Source organism: Petromyzon marinus, chromosome 20 (assembly GCF_048934315.1).
Source record: "Petromyzon marinus isolate PM22_M1 ecotype Great Lakes invasive population chromosome 20, UKy_Petmar_22M1.pri1.0, whole genome shotgun sequence".
Classification (NCBI taxonomy): Eukaryota; Metazoa; Chordata; class Hyperoartia; order Petromyzontiformes; family Petromyzontidae; genus Petromyzon; species Petromyzon marinus.
The window spans coordinates 12,182,008-12,204,555 of record NC_133686.1 but is presented as its reverse complement, the minus strand read 5'-3'; the positions used below and the strand labels follow the sequence as shown (position 1 = coordinate 12,204,555).

Here is a 22,548-nt window from a genome sequence, read left to right as displayed (position 1 = left end):
CAGGAGCCGAACGTTTCGATTCGTCGAAGGTTCACACCAGGCTGGCCGCTTCGGGAAAACGACACACTCATCCCTCCTCCACTGGTGTCCTTTGGCAGCTGGAACAACCGGGCCGGGTCAGAACTCACCGCCGCCCTGGCCGCTTATCCTGCAGATCTTTGTCGAGGCATCAGTGGAGGGTCCTTTCACGCGGCTCAGTTGCAACCTGCACCACGGATGATGTTTTTCGTCTGTGTTTAAGATAGCATGAAAATACACAACAGGTGGGCTATGAGAAGGCAGAATGAAAAAGTAGGATATCGACAAGTTAGAATGAAATGAGATAAAAAATAATCTGTACGAGTCGTGGCAAGTTGTTATCGCTATTGTTGTGATCGTTATGGTTGCTGTTAAGTTGGCAAAGTGAAGAGCACGGGTGGTGCATCTGCCAGTCATCTCAGTCAACCCATGGCACCTGGGTCTGTGCAGTGACCTCCTGCCAGCGGGCCTTCGACAATTCACATGGCCTCAAAGTGTACCTCGCATAGCACAAAAGTGCCGTGGTGCCATTACCGTCACTTAGTGGCGGACGGCGATTGTTGTTTTTGTTAATATTGTGGTAGTTGGTTATTATTGTGGTAGTTAGTGTTGTGGTTGTTATAGTGGTAGTTGTTATTGTGGAACTTGCTATGATTATTGTGGTGGTTGTTATTGAGGGGTGGCTGTTTTGGTAGTTATTGTGGTGGGTGTTGTTGTTGTGGCTGGTGCTTTGATGTTATTGGGGGCCGTCCATAAACAACGTCATGCGATTTTGGCCGATTTTTGACCCCCCCTCCCCCCCTCGTCACACGGCGTCACAAAAAGTCAGACCCCCCCTCAAATATGACGTCACAAAGCTCTGCCCCCCCCAAACCATATTTCCATTTTGAAAAGAAAACATGCTTTCAAATAACTTTAAACTATTGTCATTGTAGTGCGTATTTAATGTGGCGCTGCACTCTGATGTTGTAGGAGAAACATTTAATAAAAAAGTCTATTTAATTAAGTAGAGCGTGTTTATTTTTTTATTTTTTTACTCTATTGCGTTTTATTTTTATTATTTTATTTCCATTCTACGTGACTTTACCGAAAGAACCAAGAAGATAGAACGTAAAATTTTTGATTTAAAGCTTTCGTGACTGCAGTGATTCATATTCTTGGTTCTTTCGGTAAAGTCACGTTGAAGGGAACAATAAAACACCTGATGATGACTGCTTGTATTGCAGTCGAAACGTCGTGAGAATTTTATTTTATATATTTTTTTATTTTGTTTCCCTTCAACGTGACTTTACCGAAAGAACCAAGCATAAGATAGAACGTGTTGTCTATATTTATTCAAAGTTGCGCATTTTGATGTGGTGGTTGTTGTTATTGTACTAAGTTTTTTTGTCGTGGTTGTTGTTATTGTGGTTAGTGGTGGTGGTTGTAGTTGTTATTGTATGTTGTTGTGTTAGTTGTTGTGGTTGTTGTGATAGTTATGGTGGTAGTTGTTGTAGTGCTGGTTGTGGTAGTTGTTATTGTGGTGGTTGTTATTATTGTTGTTCGTGGTAGATTGTTGTGGTAGTTGTTGTGGGAGTTATTGTGATGGTGCTCGTTGTTGTTGTTGTTGTTCGTCATGGCGAGGGAACGCGGAAGCGACTCGAGGGCCAGGCACGGGGTACGGTGGAGGAGGAGTCCGAGGATCCGTCACCTCCCTTGGGCACGGCCTCGTGTCTCTCTCTCCCCGCCTCACACTTGCTGCCCTCCGTCACCACCGCGAGCGATCACCTTCGTACGCCCTTCCACCGTGTCGCCACCACTCCCCACTCTCTCGTCCCCGTCACAGCGCGACCTACAGCAGCCCCTAGGGCTCCTCACAGCAGCAGCAGCAGCAAGCCGCCATCATGAGGTCCCAGCAGGTAACAAACTCACGTCCCTCCCGCGCCTCGTGTGTGTGTGTGGTTGTGTGTGTGGGTGTGATTGTGTGGTTGTGTGGATGTTTGTGGTTGTGTGTGTGATTGTGTGTGTGGTTGTGTGTGTGGATGTGTGTGTGGATGTGTGTGGTTGTGTGTGTGCGTGTGTGTGTGATTGTGTGGTTGTGTGTGATTGTGTGGTTATGTGTGTGGGTGTGTGTGTGATTGTGTGGTTGTGTTGTGTGGTTGTGTGTGTGGGTGTGATTGTGTGGTTGTGTGTGTGTTGTGTGTGTGGTTGTGTGTGGTTGTGTGGTTGTGTGTGTGGTTGTGTGTGGTTGTGTGGTTGTGTGTGTGCCGACTGGTGGGAGATGCGGCCGAGAGGCACTGGCCTGTTTGTTGTCACGACGCCTCACCTGTACCTCACCTGCGCATCACCTGTACCTCACTGTACCTCACTGTACCTCACCTGTACCTCACCTGTACCTCACTGTACCTGACCTGTACCTCACTGTACCTCACCTGTACCTCACTGTACCTCACTGTGCCTCACTGTACCTCACTGTGCCTCACTGTACCTCACTTTACCTCACCTGTGCCTCTCTGTACCTCACTTTACCTCACCTGTGTCTCTCTGTACCCCACTTGTACCTTTACCTCATACAATGTGTTGACCATACAGTATAGTAAGCCACTGTAGTCCGTGCTCCTTCAGCGGAAGAGGAAGGCCAAAACCACACGAACTCTCTCCTCAAGCCCCCCCCCCCTCGTCGTGTTCATCAGATCTGGACATTTAGCTCCTGAACATATTACCATCATACGCAAGAATATAATATATACCTATATACTTCACCTGTACCTCACCATGCTTCACGTTTACCTCACAGTACCTCACCGCTTCACCGTGTCCCACCTGTACCTCACCTGTGCTTCATCTGTGCCTCACCATGATCCACCTGTACCTCACCTGTACCTTACCATGATCCACCTGTACCTCACCTGTACCTCACCTGTGCCTCACCTATGCCTCACCATGATCCACCTGTACCTCACCTGTACCTCACCTGCGCCTCAATTCCTTACCGTGCCCCACCTGTACCTCACCTGTACCTCACCATGATCCACCTGTACCTCACCATGATCCACCTGTACCTCACCTGTACCTCACCTGGACCTCACCATGATCCACCTGTACCTCACCTGTACCTCACCTGTGCCTCACCTGTGCCTCACCATGATCCACCTGTACCTCACCTTGATCCACCTGTACCTCACCTGTACCTCACCTGTACCTCACCATGATCCACCTGTGCCTCACCTGTGCCTCACCTGTGCCTCCGGTTGCCACCAAACCCTTACATAGTTCTCAGTCGACCTGGGTCTATTTAAACTGTGCAGCGTTACTGTAATAATATTGAGCACAATAATGGTACCAGATCTCGGTACGAACACATACCAATCCCCAGTCTGTCCAGGTCAGAGCCGGACATGGGACAACCCTACCTGCACCTCTGTACTGCACAGTAGATCACTGCGTGTGTGCAGCTTATTCACAATATCGATTAATAGTAGAAACTGTGCAAAGTTGTGGGCCTGTTGGCGGTTGTTAATCAATAAGTTCAGTGTTTATCCTTGGGCAGGGGAGATGCACACAATATGGGTGAAGTAAACAACATCGTGTGGTGAGGAATGCGACGTTACTGCACCATGGAGGACGCATGTTTCGGTGTAATAAATTGCTCTTCAGTGTTGTAAAACACCACCTTTCATTGCTTCATTGGCCACCAGGTGTTGGGAGTATCTTATCCGGCAGTGGATTTACAAAGGGCTGGATAATAGAAGGGTGGAGAACTGGTGATTTACTGCCACGGCTAACATCAGTGGCGAGTAATGGCTGAACCATACCTTGGCCTCCTCTACACCAAAGAGCACTTAGCGTGATGGATGGAGAATTATGACTACATAACCCGCTTCTAAATTTATTTTGTTTGACCAGGGTAGTCTTTGTTTGCAAGAGTGACCTGGGGTATTAGTTTACTAGTAGGGGGCACTGATTGCTGCTGTGGAAAAATCGCAGTGGAGTAATTTGCGGGTAATTGTCGATTTTATTTTCTAATTTGGACCCTGATGCCGGCACACAAATGACCTACTCTTACGAATGGCGTCGGGTGATTTCTAACGTCCACTGTGAAGCAGACGGAATGTATTGTTAAGTTACTACATCGGCAGTAATAATCAGGTTGGCTGTTGAATCCAAACCATAAACCTCTGCAACAAGTGGCCAATATGCTAACGCCAATTCCAGGGGTCAGCAACCTACAGGTCCGGAGCTGCATACTGCACTTGAAGGACTGCTTCGTGATGTTATTTATCAAGGACCACCGTCTCGCATTCACGTGCATTGCGGCTCTTCAAATATTGATTTTTTTGCCGAATTGGAAAAAACATTTCTCTTGTTATTTTGGTTTACCAACCCCTGTGTGGTGTAGCTCTTCATCCAGTAGTATATTTACAAGAATGCTATAGTTTATCTTCCATTTTTTAAGCACAATTTCTGTCCCAACATGCAGAATTGATAGTGCCTACTGGTTGTGGTGCACAGATGTTTTTTTTTTCCTTGAAGCTCATAAATAAGCTCCTGTGCTTTCCAGTGTCCATGTCCAGCAGCCAGGCTGTGCCATGTCGCAACTACACACACCAGCTATTTGAGATGCTTGCGTTCGCCATTTTCTGACTGGTTTGAAAAGCTGTCCTTTTTTAAAATTGTCGTTTTTGTTATGAATTCCCTTTTAAGAAAAAAAAGTTAACATTCATTAATTGTATACGACCAATATGATTCATAATGAGTTTCTTGGGGGTGGTTAGATCGTGTAGGTGTAAAGTAAAATGTTGAACTTATTACTCGCCACCACCAGATAAAGCCAATCAACTCAATTTGTTACGTGGGTAAAAATGCCAATTGATTTGGGTTTTTAGCAAAGCTGAAAGTTTGCGCAAAAATGAAGATTTTTGTTTGCGTTTCAACGTTTCGGCTTTCCAAAAAACAAATCAATTGTCATATTTCCCCACGAGTGAACTTGATTTGATTGGCTTTTGCGTGCTGGAGGATTGGAGTTAAAAACGTGACATACCTACACCATCTAAGCCAAAATAAGCTATTTATGAATCATGTTGACATTTTTATTTTAGTTAATATACCTTCACCCTTGTATACTAGAAACTGGTAATGAATGCTAAACAGTAGTAATTGCTGCAGGTTTAGCAAGCTGTATTGAAGTATGAGAATAGGATCTGAATGTAGAGAATTCCTTTTATACATATCCATGTTTAAGCAATAAAACAATGATCAACCACGTTGACATCCATATCATTCTCGTCATCAACATTAACACCAGCATCATCAACATTTAGGTCAGCAGCACCATAGTCAATGTGCACAGCAATGACGACAACATCAGTGTTGACCAATATCATGTCTTCATCGCCTATAATCATCATCATCATAAAAATCAACATCTGCATTGACAAACTCAACATGAATATAATCAGAATTAACATTACCATCGTCAGCAACATTGAATCAACAAACTAACAAGAGTTTCATCGGCATCAATATTATCATGAACACCATTGTGATGAACAACAATAATTTCAGGTAACTTTTAATCCACTGTTAATCCGCGTTTGCCATGGTGGTTATTCGACCATATGTAACCAACATACTTCATTACGGTTAAGTATCTAATTCATTACCTGTGCAAAATTATCCGTGTTTGATTAACTTGAATTGAGACGATTGAACATAATGCACGATTGCAGCTGCACTTTGTTTTGCAGCTCCACCCCCACTGCATATAAACTTTATTTTCAGTCATGCTTGAAAAACAGAAAGGGTCAATAAGAGTACTGTTTTTCCAGTGCAAAATGGCTGTTAAAATACAACAGTTTTAATAAAACATTGCCAATAATATATATTTTTGAGATTGGTTATTTTTTTGCAATGTTCTGAGAGCTGATACGTTTGAAGCTGTGGTTTTTATTACAACTGCTAATTTTAAAGTATTTACTCTTATTTAAAATATGCTAATGCTTGCGCCAGTGTTTCCAGATCAAAATTTGTACCTCAGGATGAGAATGTATTCAGGAATGTTAAGTAATATGATGTTTACAGAAGCATGTTTTTAATGGGTAAAGTTTGCACCTGCAAGCAATGTTTACCTCGCCATTGAATGGAAAAGTCATTATATTCTTAAGTCTTTGTGTAGGGATGTTTTATTAGTTTGGGGATTTTTGTAGTAAAGAGGGCAATAAAATAACTTCTGTGCAGTATTATAGTAGCATTGCTAGGCGACAGGGCTCTAAAAGTTAAACGTGGTAGTCAAACATTGGCGACTAATCTCACCATTTTTTTCAGGAAATAAACTTCCTGGAGATGGATAATTCATTGTAATGTTTTGAGCACCAAAGGGACTTTAAGAGGTGCAGCTGTCTTCTTTTTCCTCTTTTTTTCGTGTCCGTCCACCAAAGTAAAATATATCCTCGTGGCGAGCTCATTTAAGCAATTGCGGGTTGCCTGCTGCAAGATCTTCCTAGAGCAGTGGGCAGACCAAGATGTGTTTCATGGTCTGCCTCTTGCCACTGGCGCAGCCCTTTGTTTTTATTTGACTACTGCCATTTGGCCATGTTGGAACTTAATCCGCCAAACGTAGGTGCGAAGCCAATTGAGAGTTTTCCATGTGGTCCACCCTGCGATTGCTCCTTTTGTTCACTAGCCTTCATGCCCATGTTGATCTCAAAGCTAATTCTTATGCAGGCTGAAGTAATTGATAATATTCATTGACCAAGAATAAAGTGCTATCATTTGTGGCCAGGTCGCTTCTGAAAAAGAGCTATATAGCTCAGTGGACCTTGCCTGCTAAAAATAAAAAAGGTTTGTGTTTAGTTTAAAATAAAATAATAGACGGCAAGGTTACAGAGTTACGGCTCAAATGTCGAGTCATCGCAAAATCGCCCTATAAGTTTGAAAGTGTCCATTGGCTTGTCTGTTTTTATAGCAACCTATTCTAAGCTACCACTTGTAAAAGGGTGAACATATTTTATTATGTGATAGGAAAGCAACATAAAACAAGTTGAAGATCGAGAACCCATTAAAATGCCTCATACGGCTAAAGTTGGAGGACTCTTGGCAGAGGGAAAATTGCAGCTCAGAGTTCATTATATTGTCTGCATTTTGTAGATAATGTACAATTGTCTTCATTAAAATATTAAACATATACAAAGGTAGTGCTGGATTCATTTGGCGTGTGGCTGTTATCTGAAAAAAGATCTGCAGATATAATAATTTTAACTTATAACGTGCACAACGTGCACAGAGAGAGAATGACTCAGAGGTGGGGGGGGGGGCACAGACAAGCGGTAAGGCAGCCATTTGGTAACACTTTCCCATACAGATGGAACAGAGGGAGATGAGTCCATATTTTAAAGTACCGCCTTCTGGAACCTTGACGCCCACAGGAAGGCAGTTTCACAAAATCTGCGTGATCCACAAACTCTCACCTCCACAGTGCTGGGTTGCAGGCATGTGCCACCACCGAATAGCATAAATAAATATAAAATTGGAATTTCCTTATATTATCCGTACATGTCATCCACACAGATTAAAATGTGAAGTGATGTAGTGTTGTGTAACGGGGTGTGGTGTAACGTATAGCAGCGCCCGTACCTCATAGTTGTGGCAGCATCAGCAGTGACTCATCCAGCACCTTTATTATCATCCACAGTAACTTTATACTATTAACCATCAGGTGTGATTATTAGGATTTAATGGGGATCTCAGTCATATCACCGTCATCTTCAGCCATGGTCTAGCCACGGCTGGATGAAGGTCAGCCCTTGTCACCATCACTCATGGTTTAGCAATGCCACAAACCTTGTTATTGCTGCGCATGAGCACGCCCACTGTGGGGCAAGTGAGGATCGGTGGTTGACGCATTTTTGTAAAACTCCCTTCACGCTGGGCTGAGAGAGAGTGAGTGAGGAGGCTGTTTGGCAAGTTCATAACTTAACCCATCTATGCTGTACTTTGAGTGTTATCGCCTTGTATGCCTGTGTTTTATCTGGGTATGCCGTTTTATCTCACGTGAAAACACTCATTGAAACACAATTGGCAAAACATTCCAATGTAAATCTACATTTGAAGCTTTCGTGACTGCAAGGATTCATACTCTTTGTTTTTTTTTGGTAAAGTCACGTAGGTAAAATAAAAATAGAAGAAAACAATTAAATCACGACGTTTCGGAGGCAACACAAGCTTCCGTCTTCAGGTGGAACAGTCACAGCTAGATCGCTGCATCAAGCGGGGAGGCTCTGAGAGCCTCGAGCTTAAATACAGGTTAGGGGGGGAGGAGGAGCCAAGTAAGGGACATTGATGGGGTACAAGGCTGAGTTAATCCGTCTTTTGTTATGTTGAGGGTGCGGTGGATCCGGTGGGCCACTGCACGGGGGCAATGTAAAAATGGAAACAAAAAATGGAAAAGTTCGGAAAGAATATGCTGTGTGCTTATAAGGTAGCTAAAGTTTTGACTTGGTTTATGACATCTTTCCAGTGGTTGCTTAATTTAAAACCATCCTCTGGGTTGAAGTTGTGTCTATGTTTGTATATCTGGATGGCTTCATGGACAAATCTTTGGTAATAACTGGGAGGTTTGCATAGTACTTTGGTATCGGAGAAAACAATCTCATGAGAACCTGCTGTGTTGAGACAATGATCAGCTACGGCCGACGAATTCGTTCTGCCGTGTTTCAAATCTGATTTGTGCTCACGAATTCGGTCAGAAATATGTCGTTTTGTCTCCCCGATATAGCAGTCACTGCAGATACAACTCAATTTGTAAACACCGGGGTACTGTAAGTCAGGGATGACATCCTTTACCGATGGGATTAGATCACTGATTTTGTGTACTGTATTGAATCGAACCTGGATCTTGTGTTTGTTTATAATTTTGGAAATCTTTTTGGTAACACCTGCTATGTATGGCAGTGTGATGATTTTGATCGGAGTGTCAAGTGGTTGTTTCTGTATGGTGGGAGAAACAGCTTTGCGGATGCTACGGTCAGAGTAACCGTTTATCTTGAGGGCTAGATGTGCATGTTTTAATTCACTGGCCAGGTGGTGTTGGTCAGAAATGCAATGAGCTCTATGGTATTATTTTTTGATGAGAGAGTTCTTTTGAGCCGGGTGGTGGTGGGAATCAGGCTTCAAGCAGGAATCTGTGTGGGTGGACTTCCTGTAAACAGAATGTCCCAAGAAGCCATCAGTCATCTCAAACAGAACATCCAAGAATGGCAGCTTGCCATCTTTCTCCACTTCCATGGTGAATTTGATGGATTGGTGTCTGGAATTGATGTGGTCTAGGAAATGGTTCAAAGCTGGGAGGCCATGTGGCCAAATGACGAAAGTGTCATCCACATATCTCTTCCACAGTGAAGGACTGCAACACAAGCAATCATCATCAGGTGTGAAAACCATAGCAAGAAAATTTTAAAAAAAGTGGTTTTCACACCTGATGATGATTGCTTGTGCTGCAGTCGAAACGTCGTGAAAATATAGTTGTTTTATATTTTTATTATTTTATTGTTTCCCTTCTACGTGACTTTACCAAAAGAACCAAACATATGAATCGTTGCAGTCACGAAAGCATTAAATCAAAATTTATCCACTGTTAAAACTTTAAAAAGGCTTGTAATTTTATATAACCGGCTCTTTTTGCATGTTTTGTTCCACTTGTGTTATTTTAACAATTTGTTTCATAACATATTTACAGGGCTATCTATTATATATAACGTGACTGTTGTTGATATCACATACTTAAAAGTTCGGTAATTCTTCTTGCTTAACTGTTTTTGCACATTCCCTGATGTGCTTTTCAGAGTCAATGTTGATGAAAGACATTTGCACCGCAGCTGGGGATTTTACTTCACATTTCCTCAATTCTGTTTTACGTGGGGTGTGCAAAAAGTATATGCAAGAACAAACCTTAAGTGCAAATTCTCAAGGGGTTCTGGAAAGCTGCTCGCGTTGAAAAAAAGGTGTTGTATTTCCTTTGAGCCAGGTTAGAGCCGTTTGATACAGCGTGGGAGAAATACAGGGAAAATAAATGAGTGCATTACGGTGTGCAAGTGAGAGATACCCGGGGCCAGCCGTAAGGATGTGCGACCACACAGGGCACCGCGCGCTGTGTAGAATGGCACCATTGGAGATCACCTGTAGTCTTATTTTTCTTGTCATATGGCTGCTGAGGTAGATGCAGAGCAACAACTGTAATTTCACATTCAGGTGGTCAAGCCAGATGACCACATCAAGAGTTTATCGCTATGATGCCTGCTTCATATATATGGATCGGACATTGCATCATTATGCGTTGTATGGTCTGTTCCGGATTACTACAGTCGCACACTGGAGAGATTTAAATTTTCCATTTGTGCATCAGGTATCTGCATCTGCCATGCTTTGTGGTAATGCGGTTTAGGGTGGACCATGAGCTTCGTGGAAGATCAAACACAGGGGATTTTCTGTGTTGGGTCTTTCACAAGGTGTTTGGGAATTATTATTTTTTACACGCTTTTTATTAACTCACTCTGTTGTATCCTCAAATCTTGTAACTCAATTTTTACCCACTTGCCAATGTGGTATTGACTGCAAACTTGTTATACTTATGTCATACTGATGACAATACTATTCTATCATTAAAAATAAAAAATATATATTTTTAAACATAATTTTTTATATGCTATGTTTCGGCTTGGGTCTAATTGTCCACGCTTAACTGACGTTGGCTGTAAATCAAGCTTCGGGCCACTTCCTGGAGTCGTGGAGTTCTTCCATTACTAGTATGGAACATTTCATTAAAGCGTGTTTTAAAAAAAAGTTTGTATTAATATAACTTTTTAAAACTCCATTCAGCTCTCCTGTAGTAGTTACCTGCAGTAATTCATCACTATTTAATCTTGTCTATGCATCATTAAACTACAGTACAGTATATCACCACACTTAATCTGATCTCGGAGGGACTTTTGGTCATCGTGAAGCTGCCCCACCCTTACCCCTATGGCCCCCGACCAACCATCACGACCTGCTGCTGCTGCCCATGCACACTTCTCTACCCCTTCCACAACCCCCATCACTTCCCCCAACACTGCCCACACACCGGTCCAACGCTGTGGCCGGGGGCGGGGCCTAAACGTAAAGAGGTGCGTACTAATCTTCTTTGGTTCTTTCGGTAAAGTCACATAGAATGATAATAAAATAATAAATTGATCAAATAAAATAACACAATAATATTCTCACGACGTTTCGGCCACAACACAAGCGGCCTTCATCAGGTGAAGGGGGCGAGACTGTCTGGTAGGACAGCGCTGGAGTGAAAGAGCCACGTTCAGATACGGCCTTTAAGCTGTGTGAGAGGAACAAAGCGCCTTGACAAAGGAATTAGCATATAATTTAGCATTGAAATGGCTGAATGATTAGCTTGTGACTGGTCACAGAAATAGCTATGTTAAAAGTTCAAGCATACACACCCGCAGAGGCACCCATTGTTAAAGGAATTAGCATAGAGTTTAGCATTGAAATAGCTAAGTTAAGGCATACACATCTTGACAATGGAATTAGCATAGAATTTAGCATTGAGATAGCTGAGTGATTAGCTTGTACCTGCTGCAGAAATAGAGCTTGTACCTGCTGTAGAAATAGCTACGTTAAAGTGAGAGCATACACATTCACCGAGGTCCTTAGTACAAATCAAACAGGAGACTTTAGCATTGAAATAACTAGGCGAATCCAGCATTGAAACAACTGAGTGATTAGCTAGTGACTGGTCACAGAAATGACTACACATCTGAGCTATTCACAGTACTATATAGTGAACCAATAAAAACTAAAATATAAATTTCCTTCATGTTATCAATAAACTCTATATTCTCCAATCAGCTAAGCTACCAACAATAAGTCGTTATATATCACAATGCTATATGGCGAAAAAATGGGTGGATTCTTACCCTCAAATTTCAGCACCACGGATAGCTACGGGCCCCGTTCAGACGGACGAGTTCGTCCATGGTCGGAACAGAGGAGGGGGAGAGAGACAGCTGCGAGGCCCTAGTATGCTCCATGTTGTAAAACTATACCATTAACCGTGGTGTGAGAGGTATTAAGAGGCAATGCTGGCGAAAGAGCTGCGGTCTGAAGGTCATCGTAAAAATACAATTAATTAAGAACAGAAATGATTTAAAACATCTTTCCAGTGGTTACTAAGCCTGAATCCATCTTCTCGGTTGAAATTGTCTCTGTGCTTGTATATGTGAATGGCCTCATGAACGAATCTCTCATGGTAGCCGGTTGGTTTGTAAAGAACCTCCGTCTTGGAGAAGTCAATGTCATGTGAGCCCACTGAATTATAACAGTGATCTGCCACGGCAGAGGAGTTCGTCCTACCGTGTTTCAAGTCTGCTTTGTGTTCGTGGATGCGGTCCGAGATATGTCTTTTGGTTTCTCCAATGTAGCTACTACCATGGAGGCACTTTAGTTTGTAAACGCCCGGGTACTGTATGTCTGGAACAGCATCTTTTACAGATGGAACTAAATCACGGATTTTATGTAATGTGTTGAATCGGACCTGGATCTTGTGTTTGTTCAGGATTTTGGAGATCTTTTTAGTGACCCCTGCAATGTAGGGTAAGGTGATGGTTTTGAGTGGCTCCACAAGAGGATCCTTCTTCATGACTGGAGTGATGGCTTTGCGGATTGTGTAGTCGGAGTAGCCATTAGCCCTGAGAGCCTGGTGTACGTGCTTGAGTTCACTGGTAATGTGTTCCTGGTCGGAAATGCATTGGGCTCTATGGTATAGAGTCTTGATGAGGGAGTTCTTCTGGGATGGATGGTGGTGGGAATCCGGTTTCAAGTAAGCATCAAGAGAGGAAAAAGAGAGGAAAAAGAATGGCGCCTAATCAGGAAGGTTCTGGGGGCTTAGAAGTAAGAGGGGCTGGGCACAAAGAGGAAAGGAGGCAGGGCCTACAGAGTTTGGGTTAAGGTAATCAAGAGCATTGAATGACATCCACGCAGCAGGTAGCAGCATACATTTCATGCCAGAGATATGGCCACAGGTCAATTAGTAATCATTTATTGGTAAACTGCATTAATAACCAGAGTCGAAGGATGGAGTGCAAAAGCGGTCGCAACTGGTAATTTCCGGGACCAAAATCAAACTAAAATGTTTTTATGCTCTGGAATGAAAACCTAAAAAGAAAAGATGTGGTTACCAGCTAAAATAGATATCTGAAAAAGAGCTTCATAACTCATTGGATTAATCCAGTATAAATATTCTGATTCTAAAATGTGGTTGTTACTGCAGTGACTGGAAGACGCAAGTTTGCATGCCCGTTAATGCCATGCTGGCATTCACAAATATGACTAGAATATGCCGCAAAGAATTAAGCATCGTGTTGGTCCTTGTATTTATTAAATTGGGTTGTGCTCTCATGATCACAGTGGCAGAGAGAGATAGTGTTGGCCCGATTCGTGTACAACAGTTAAATGTCAAACCGGATAAACCAAATTCACCTAAGAAAAGTATTGTTTGTTTTATGCTTCAATGGTGTAGTATTATTTTATTTATTCCTCTGCTTGTTTACCCAGAAAAGCCTCACCGAGTCTCACGACAATTTTTCAGGAGGGGGCCCTACCATGTGTTTTTTTTCTCGCAGCAGAGGGCGATGTTTACGTGAGTAATCACCATATCAAATAATTGAAAGGTAATTTTTGATTTGGGATATTTGGCCAATACCAGTTACATTGTTTCTTGTCATTGTCAAGCTCTGTGATTAAGCAGGATAGCCATCATATACTGGGTGTTCATGAAGGTGCTGCACCAATGAGAGAATTCGTTTTCCAGAAGTATGAGCTACAGTAGATGCTAAAACTACACACACATATTTGGCTGGCAAGATTTGATCACTTGCATTTCAGCCCTCTGCACCAAATCTAGATTGAAAACTCATTTCTTTAGAACTGCATTTTGTGTTCAGTTTGTTGTCCTTCCCCGCACCTCCGATTTGCACGGTCGACTACGTGCGGTGCGAAATAAGTTAAATATACATACCTGATTGGGATAATGTCTGCCACAGCCTTGACTACATCGGAGATATTGAGGAGTAAAATAATATGTGGAGTAAAATTTGGATTTAAAGCTTTCGTAACTGCAGTGATTCGTATTCTTGGTTCTTTCGGTAAAGTCGCGTTGAAGAGAAACAATAAAATATATATATAAAACAATAAAATTCTCACGACGTTTCGACTGCAACACAAGCAGTCATCATCAGGTGTGAAAACCAACGGCAAGAATATTTATTTTTAAACGTTAGCACCACGGATAGCGATTTGACAGTTTGTTTAGATGCACGAGTCCATCTATGTTCTGAAAAGAGGAGGAGGGACACGAAAGATTAATGTATGCTGTCTGAAAGCCACCGTAAGCGTGAACAATCAATTAAGACCTGAAATGGTTTATCAAATCCTTCCATTGATTGCTAGGCCAGAATCCATCTTCTCGGTTGAAATTGTCTCTGTGTTTGTATATGTGGATAGCCTCATGAACGAATCTCTCATGGTAGCCAGATGGCTTGCAAAGAACAGCTGTCTTGGAGAAGTCAATGTCATGTGAGCCTACTGAATTATAACAGTGATCTGCCACGGCCGAGGTGTTGGTCCTACCGTGTTTATGGTCTGCTTTGTGTTCACGAATGCGGTCAGAGACATGTCGGTAGGTTTCTTCAATGTAACTACTACCACAGGCAACTTAGTTTGTAGACACCAGGGTACTGTATGTCCGGAATCACATCTTTTACAGACGGAACCAGATCACGGATTTTATGTAATGTATTGAAACGGACCTGGATCTTGTGTTTATTCAACGTTTTGGAGATCTTTTTTGTGATCCCCGCAATGTAGGGTAAAGTGATTGTTTTGAAAGACTCCTCAAGAGGGTCCTTCTTTCATGGTTTGAGTGATAGCTTTGCGGATTGTATAGTCGGAGTAACCATTAGCCTTAAGAGCTTGGTGTATGTGCTTGAGTTCACTGCCTATGTGTTCCTGGTCGGATATGCATTGGGCTCTATGGTGCAGTCTTGATGAGAGAATTCTTCTGTGATGGATGGTGGTGGGAATCCGGTTTCAGATAAGTATCCGTATGGGTAGCTTTCCTGTAGACAGAGTGGCTCATTGAACCATCAGGTCTCTTTTTTATTAGGACATCCAAAAAAGGTAGCTTGCCATCTTTTTCGACTTCCATGGTAAATCTGATGGCTGGGTGTATGGAATTGATGTGGTTGAAAAATTGGTCTAGAGCAGGCCGGCCATGTGGCCAGATGACAAAAGTGTCATCCACGTACCTCTTCCATAAGGTTGGGCGCAGAGTGGCAGTCTGGATGGCGTCAGTCTCAAATTTCTCCATGAAAATGTTGCCTATAACCGGAGATAGAGGGGAGCCCATTGGGGTGCCCTCAGTTTGTAGAAAGTTCCATTCCAAGTGAAGTATGTGTTGGTTAAGCAGTGACTCACCAGGGGGGTACCTCAGTGTTTAGTCCTTGATGAACCAAGTCTTCAATGATTGCGATGGTGTCAGGTACAGGAACTTTGGTGAATAAGGAAACTACATCAAAACTGACAAGCAGGTCGTCTGGGGACAGGGAAATACCCTTGATTGTTGATACCAGGTGAGTAGAATTTTGTACCGCAGAGGTGGTTTTTCCAGTGAAAGGCCGCAGGATTTCAGACAGAAAACGAGCCAGTTTGTAGGTGGGGGAGTTGATAGTAGAGATGATGGGACGAAGAGGTGCATCTACTTTGTATTTTTGGTAAGCCGTATAATCTTGGTGGCCTGGCAGCAGAAGGTTTCAACGAAAACTATTCTGTTTGATCAATTAATGCGGTTGAATCAGAGATTATTTTGTTGGTTTGTGTGGCGAGGCTGTTGGTGGGATCTCTTTTTATTTTTGTATAGCTGCCATCGTCGAGTAATTCTTTCATTTTGTTGTTATATTCTATTTTATCCTTGATGACAGGCATTGCCCTTGTCGGCTGAGAGGATTACAATGTCATCCCTCTTTTTTAATTTATATAATTCAAGACGCTCATCTTTGCTGAGGTTGCTAGCTGGCATCTTAGCGTTTTTGAGGGTTGCAGCGATTTCAGATCTTGCTACGTCTGCAGCGATGTGACCCAGGCCCTTGAGAGCCACGTCTACTTGGGCAATGATATCATTAACTGGTATGTGTTTAGGTGTGACTGCAAAGTTTAGACCTTTAACTAAAATGGATTTCAGACCATCGGAAATAGAACTGTTACTGCGATTAATTACAACTTTGTTGACGTCTAGCTTTTTGGTGTGTGGGTCCGGTCTTTTGTTGGATGACACTTTTGTCATCTGGCCACATGGCCGGCCTGCTCTAGACCAATTCTTCGACCACATGAATTCCATACACCCAGCCATCAGATTTACCATGGAAGTTGAAAAAGATGGCAAGCTACCTTTTTTGGATGTCCTAATAAAAAAGAGACCTGATGGTTCAATGAGCCACTCTGTCTACAGGAAAGCTACCCATACGGATGCTTATCTGAAACCGGATTCCCACCACCATCCATCACAGAAGAATTATCTCATCAAGACTGCACCATAGAGCCCAATGCATATCCGACCAGGAACACATAGGCAGTGAACTCAAGCACGTACACCAAGCTCTTAAGGCTAATGGTTACTCCGACTATACAATCCGCAAAGCGATCACTCAAACCATGAAGAAGGACCCTCTTGAGGAGCCTCTCAAAACCATCACTTTACCCTACATTGCGGGGATCACAAAAAAGATCTCCAAAACGTTGAATAAACACAAGATCCAGGTCCGTTTCAACACATTACATAAAATCCGTGATCTGTTTCCGTCTGTAAAAGATGTGATTCCGGACATACAGTACCCTGGTGTCTACAAACTAAGTTGCCTCTGTGGTAGTAGTTACATTGGAGAAACCAAACGACATGTCTCTGACCGCATTCGTGAACACAAAGCAGACCTTAAACACGGTAGGACCAACACCTCGGCCGTGGCAGATCACTGTTATAATTCAGTAGGCTCACATGACATTGACTTCTCCAAGACAGAGGTTCTTTGCAAGCCATCTGGCTACCATGAGAGATTCGTTCATGAGGCTATCCACATATACATATACAAACACAGAGACAATTTCAACCGAGAAGATGGATTCTGGCTTAGCAATCATTGTAAGGATTTGATAAACCATTTCGGGTCTTAATTGATTGTTCACGCTTACGGTGGCTTTCAGACAGCATACCTTAATTTTTCGTCTCCCCCCTCCTCTTTTCTGAACATAGATGGACTCGTGCATCTAAACAAACTGTCAGTTCGCTATCTGTGGTGCTAACGTTTAAAAATAAATAAATACAAACCGCCACTTCTTTCAAATGTTCTTGCCGTTGGTTTTCACACCTGATGATGACTGCTTGTGTTGCAGTCGAAACGTTGTGAGGATTTTATTGTTTTATATATATTTTATTATTTTATTGTTTCTCTTCAACGTGACTTTACCGAAAGAACCAAGAATATGTGTGGAATAGTTGTGAAGTGTGGCGTATGACTGTAGTGTCGTGTTGTAGTATGGCATCGTGAAGCAGTGGTGTAGTTTGGTAGTGTTGTGTTTGTAGATAGTGGGGTGTAGTTTTATATTTTGTAGTGTAGTGTGGTGTCATGGAGTAGTTTGGTGTAACTTAATCTGGTGTATAATGTTGCGTAGTAGTTTGTAGTGCGGTGTACAGCAGAATGCCCAATAATTGGTGGTGAGACGAGGGCGCCATATCTCAAATCTTGTAGTGCATGGCACACTGGAAAAGAGCATCCTGGAAACCTATAAAAAAATTGCGCCAACGCGGTGGGCCACACATTACATGAGGAATTAGCTGCACTACTCCATTAATCAGTGAAATATTAGCAGACTACAGGGAAAGCATGTCATGACTAGTGGATCCTTTAATCTGATAAATTCGCGGATTAAGAAGTTACGTTTTATTCGAAGACCAAATGGCACAAACCTGCAGAATTGGTCTTTATTAGAGGACTTTTTATATTTTAGACTTGATACCCTGCTGGTTTTATTCCAGACATATCACGTCAGAAAAATAAATGTACGTTTTCTTAATTAATAAACTGTCATCATGGTCAACAACGGACTGAATTAGTTTGGTAACACTAGCAACCCATACATTGTTTGAATATGACCGTCCTTCCCTCCCAACCAGCCACCAAAACTTTAATATTATATAGAGCCCTGCCTCTCTCCATATTTCTATTTCCTTCTCTGTACTGTGTATCCTAATGTATCTCGATATCTTCTTTTGTCTCAGTTTTTTAATTTCTATATTCATCTGTCCCCTCTGCTACCGCTCCCTCTATATCCCTCTCCTCCCTCCACTCTATCTTACCCCTATCTCTCTCACGTCTCACCCTCGACCTCGTTATTCCCACCTCTCCTTTTGCCTTCTCTCGTGCCTCTCCCTAATCCTGTCTCCCCTTGCTTGTCGCTTTCCCTTGCTCTTCTCCTTCCATTTTGCTCTCTCTTTCCTCGACCTATTCTCACACTTTCACTTTCTCCCCACCCCTCTCCATCTCTTCCACCCTCCCTCACCACCCTCGATATCATAGTTGCCGGGGCAGGGGGGATCAGCAAGCATGAACCCATCTTTACGCAGTGGATTATTGGTGACATCATCACTCAGATGTGGGCAACCCACTGTTTGATATGGTAGGGAACAAGAACACAAAGCAACTTAACATCAATCGTACCAGAATGTTTTGTTTTTTTAGCTGGCACGTTCTTTTGATACGATCACGGCAGGAGAGATACAGGATGAGCCAGCTACATCCCATTGCTTTAGATCACTCCACTTTTGTGAACTCACTCGGCCCCTTTGTGCACTTGCAGCTGGTGCTGTTGTTGGCGGTGCTGCATGGCTCGTGCGATGCAGCTTGGGATTCGCCAGGCAAACATCGTGGCGGAGCTTGCGCCGAGCCCTCGGACAACAAACTACGGATGCAGCTGAGGAAACTGGGGCCCATGATCGCCCCGGGGATCGGAGGGAGCCGGGAGAGCAGCCTGCTGGTGGATGGCACCGAGGATGTACAAAGGCGTTCGTGCCCATCTGGAGCAACCGGTGGTAAAGGCAAAGACATCAAGGATCGCAGTGTTTCTCCCTGGTCCTTCACGTACGTTGTTTGTACGCCTTGAGAAGAGGGCCCGACACTCACTGGCTTTTTTGGAGACAAGAGTTGTTATAGCTTACCCATTTTTGTTATGAACCACTTGCACCAGGTGCCGCTAATCATTTACAGAGAGAACCGTAGCTTACAGTGGTCTATTTCCACAGTCACACATGACGTGTGCAATGAAAAACGGAGTAAGCGACAAGACTTCTGTTTATGAAGAGGTATTTTTGTGTTTGGCAGGTGTGTCCATGCCAGGGCTAAAATTGATTTTAACAAGAGTTCACCATGAAAATAAATGTTGGGAGTCACAGTTTTCCCACCACCTTGTTTGAATTAAGTAAACATTTCTGCCATGAGATTAACAATAATGTATGCAATGTGGTAGAAGTTGTTATACAATGAGATCTGCCCATAAACATTGGGAAGTGTCTTCTTGGCTGTGCACAAATTTGGTTCATCAACTTAGACCAAGAGAAAATTTCTCAAGGTATTTTTTACATTCATGTAAAATGCAAGTTTTCAGCATTCATGGATGCATAACAGGTACCAAAGTCTTGCAATAAAACTTTAGCAGGTGCTAAAAGACTAACCAGATTTACTCTGTTTTACAAAGCTTGGCTCATACCTTGCCACTGCTATCTTTATGACATCTAAAACAAAGCTAAATTCTTAGTTTTTTATGTTGCGATGATTTTCACTTATGTCTGGAGAAAACAACAGGTATTCTATATTACCATAGTAATTGAAAACATCTGTTTCCTGCCAAACATAGAATTTTACTCACCCAAAGATCAAATTGAGCCTGGTCTGCATTTACAATGACTGCTGTGTCTCTTCCCCCATCACATTCCTTTCACTGAACAAAAGTTAAACAAAAAACTATTCAAAATAATCCCTCAACAGCAAATTAGTTTTCCTTACAATGGTTACAAAGTGTTTTTTGCTGTTAATTTTAATCAGTGTCAAGTTCCACTTAACTGGGTACATCACATTTTCATTGCTTTTTTTTCCACTTCATTTGAATTTGTGAAGTATTTTATATTTAAACATTGTCACCTAATATTTGTACAGGACACACCTGTACTCAATACTGTACTTAATTTTTGTGTTTGTCATCTTGGTGACCCAGGTGATAATCTTGCAAATTAGACTCATCCTGGTCCCTTAAATTCTCATCTGGTTAAAGAAAATAAACATAACTTAATCGTACACTAAACCATAATTGAAATGTTTATAATTCGAATGTTTGAAGAATATAATACACTAGGCTTAAAGTAGCATGTTGTTTTAGAGGTGCAGTTATAAAAGAAAGCTGCAATTTGAGTTTAATTACGTGCATATTTGTTTGACACCATGTTTGACACCACTCACATGCATTTTGTATGTATGTTAAACTTCTTTCGCACCGTACTTAGCCATTCGTGCAAATCGGAGGTGCGGGGGAAGGAGAACAAACTAAACACAAATAAACTCCTTAAAAACGTTTTTTAAAAACAACGGTTTTATTTAAAGTGCACTAAAAAGTAAATAACTCAATTGGAGAACGGGAGGTAGACGACATCTTGATTACAAGAGACACGCGGCGCCTGCTTTTTGTGCGAGCCGATTCCACAGTTTAGGGACCGCGGCGTTTTTCACCTACACAAATATATAATTAATTTGCCGTCCATGAAAAAATTGTAATTGCTTGAAAGGAGGCAATTAATTGACTATTTGATGCCGATTTTAATACAGGCATGCATTGTCACCGGATCTGAGTACGTGTGCAATATTAGGCATTTATTGGACAACGGGAAATGGATGAAATGTAGATTACAAGATTTGACCAAGACACAGGAGTCTTAAATCTAGCCCCAGTGACTTCCTAACATCGGAAGAACATATTTGAGCACAAAGGAATTTGCTCGCTGTTTGTGTCACGGTCTTGCTCACAGGGTGAACCAAGATTCCTTGCGTTACCCTCGCCGAATAAAGGAGGCCTACTGTCTGTGCGACGGGTGTCTGCTGGGCCACGACGGACAGGAGGAGCGCAGCGTGATGAGCGAGCCCTTCTTCACTTCCATTCTGGTTCTGAGACGCACGAAGCGCTGCCACCACGGACGCTATGTTTACAAGCCGGACCTAGAGACAATTGCTCTCTTTTGCACGTGCAGTGCCCAGCAGAGATCCTAGATCCCGTGGATTGCCATTCTCCCCCACCGCAGGAGAGAAGGACCTGTGGGATGCATTAGCAGTGCTTTTCAATGTACCTACAGGAAATCCACTACGCACACATTGTGGTAGGAAAATATAATGCATTGGTTAGCAAGCATTTAGATTTTTTAATCAGCAAGAAAGAGTAATAATGGGTTTTGCATCTTTAGAGTTTTGCTCGTTAAAACAGATGTTAATGCTGCTTTGGTCATTCAAGGGACTGTTTGTTCTGTCATGTATGTCTTCTACGGAAGAAAAAAAGTTGCCTTATAAATGGATATTGATTGGGTTCCGGTGTTTTAAATCAGAAAATAAACCTTTTTGTAATATTTTTTTAAAATAGGCTGTTAAGTGGAAAAAAAAATCTGTACATTTCTTAAATGATTTAAACTTTAATGTGCAGATTAGTAACCATCACATGCAATTCATGTGCCAGTTGAATAAAGTACTTTTTAACCCAACAGTCATGATGTGTCGGTTCTCATTGTCTTAAACTTTGGTTATTGGCATACCTCTTACAGCGCTCAGGATGCGTTTTTGGTAAACGGAGCTGTGTTCCCGAAGCAATTTTTTTTTTACCTGTCAGCGATATACGAGGATTTAATTGGGGTATCGGTAAAGCCTTAATCATATGGTGTACGTGATAAGTGTATAAAAAAGCATGTTATGAATAAAAAAATGTTTTAATGAAAATGACTTGAAAAATATACAATAAGTTATATACTCACCAATGCATTCGGATTATCCTAGTAGCAAAAGTAGCTAAATATGCTATGGGACCCGCACTTTCAAGCTGTCAATTCCGGGTTCAGTGATTCTGCACTAGCTCCATTACGATAGTACTATACTGCCTTCAACGTTTATGAACGACTGGTTTTTAAGGTTAGCGATTTGTCATATTATCTAGCTGTATAGAAAATGAAAAAAATACAATTACTTTACTGTGCAAGTCAAAAATACGTTTTTTCCCCCTTTTTCTGGCAACAAAACAGGTGTTAAGATGTTAAAACACCAAACTGAAACCTTTTACAAGGAATCATGTCTGCATTAACTACAATGCTTCTGGTCAGAATGCAAACAAAAAACTCTGTACGCCTTTTGGCGTCCTCTGGTCTAACACCGTTTG

At 42.2% G+C, this 22,548-nt stretch overlaps 1 protein-coding gene across 1 annotated transcript; it reads left to right on the top strand.

Moving 5' to 3' along the window:
* Positions 1–1,663: 1,663 nt before the first annotated feature.
* LOC116944090 (interleukin-17D) lies at positions 1,664–21,889 on the top strand. Its single transcript, XM_032957501.2, has 3 exons — positions 1,664–1,916; positions 18,949–19,229; positions 21,164–21,889. Exons 1-3 carry the CDS (start codon positions 1,902–1,904, stop codon positions 21,399–21,401), a joined length of 534 nt encoding a protein of 177 aa, XP_032813392.1. The 5' UTR covers positions 1,664–1,901; the 3' UTR covers positions 21,402–21,889.
* Positions 21,890–22,548: the final 659 nt, after the last annotated feature.

Coding starts and splice junctions, on each gene's coding strand:
- LOC116944090 (XM_032957501.2), top strand. Junction 19,230..21,163: donor GTTTCTCCCTGGTCCTTCAC/GTACGTTGTTTG, acceptor TCTTGCTCACAG/GGTGAACCAAGATTCCTTGC.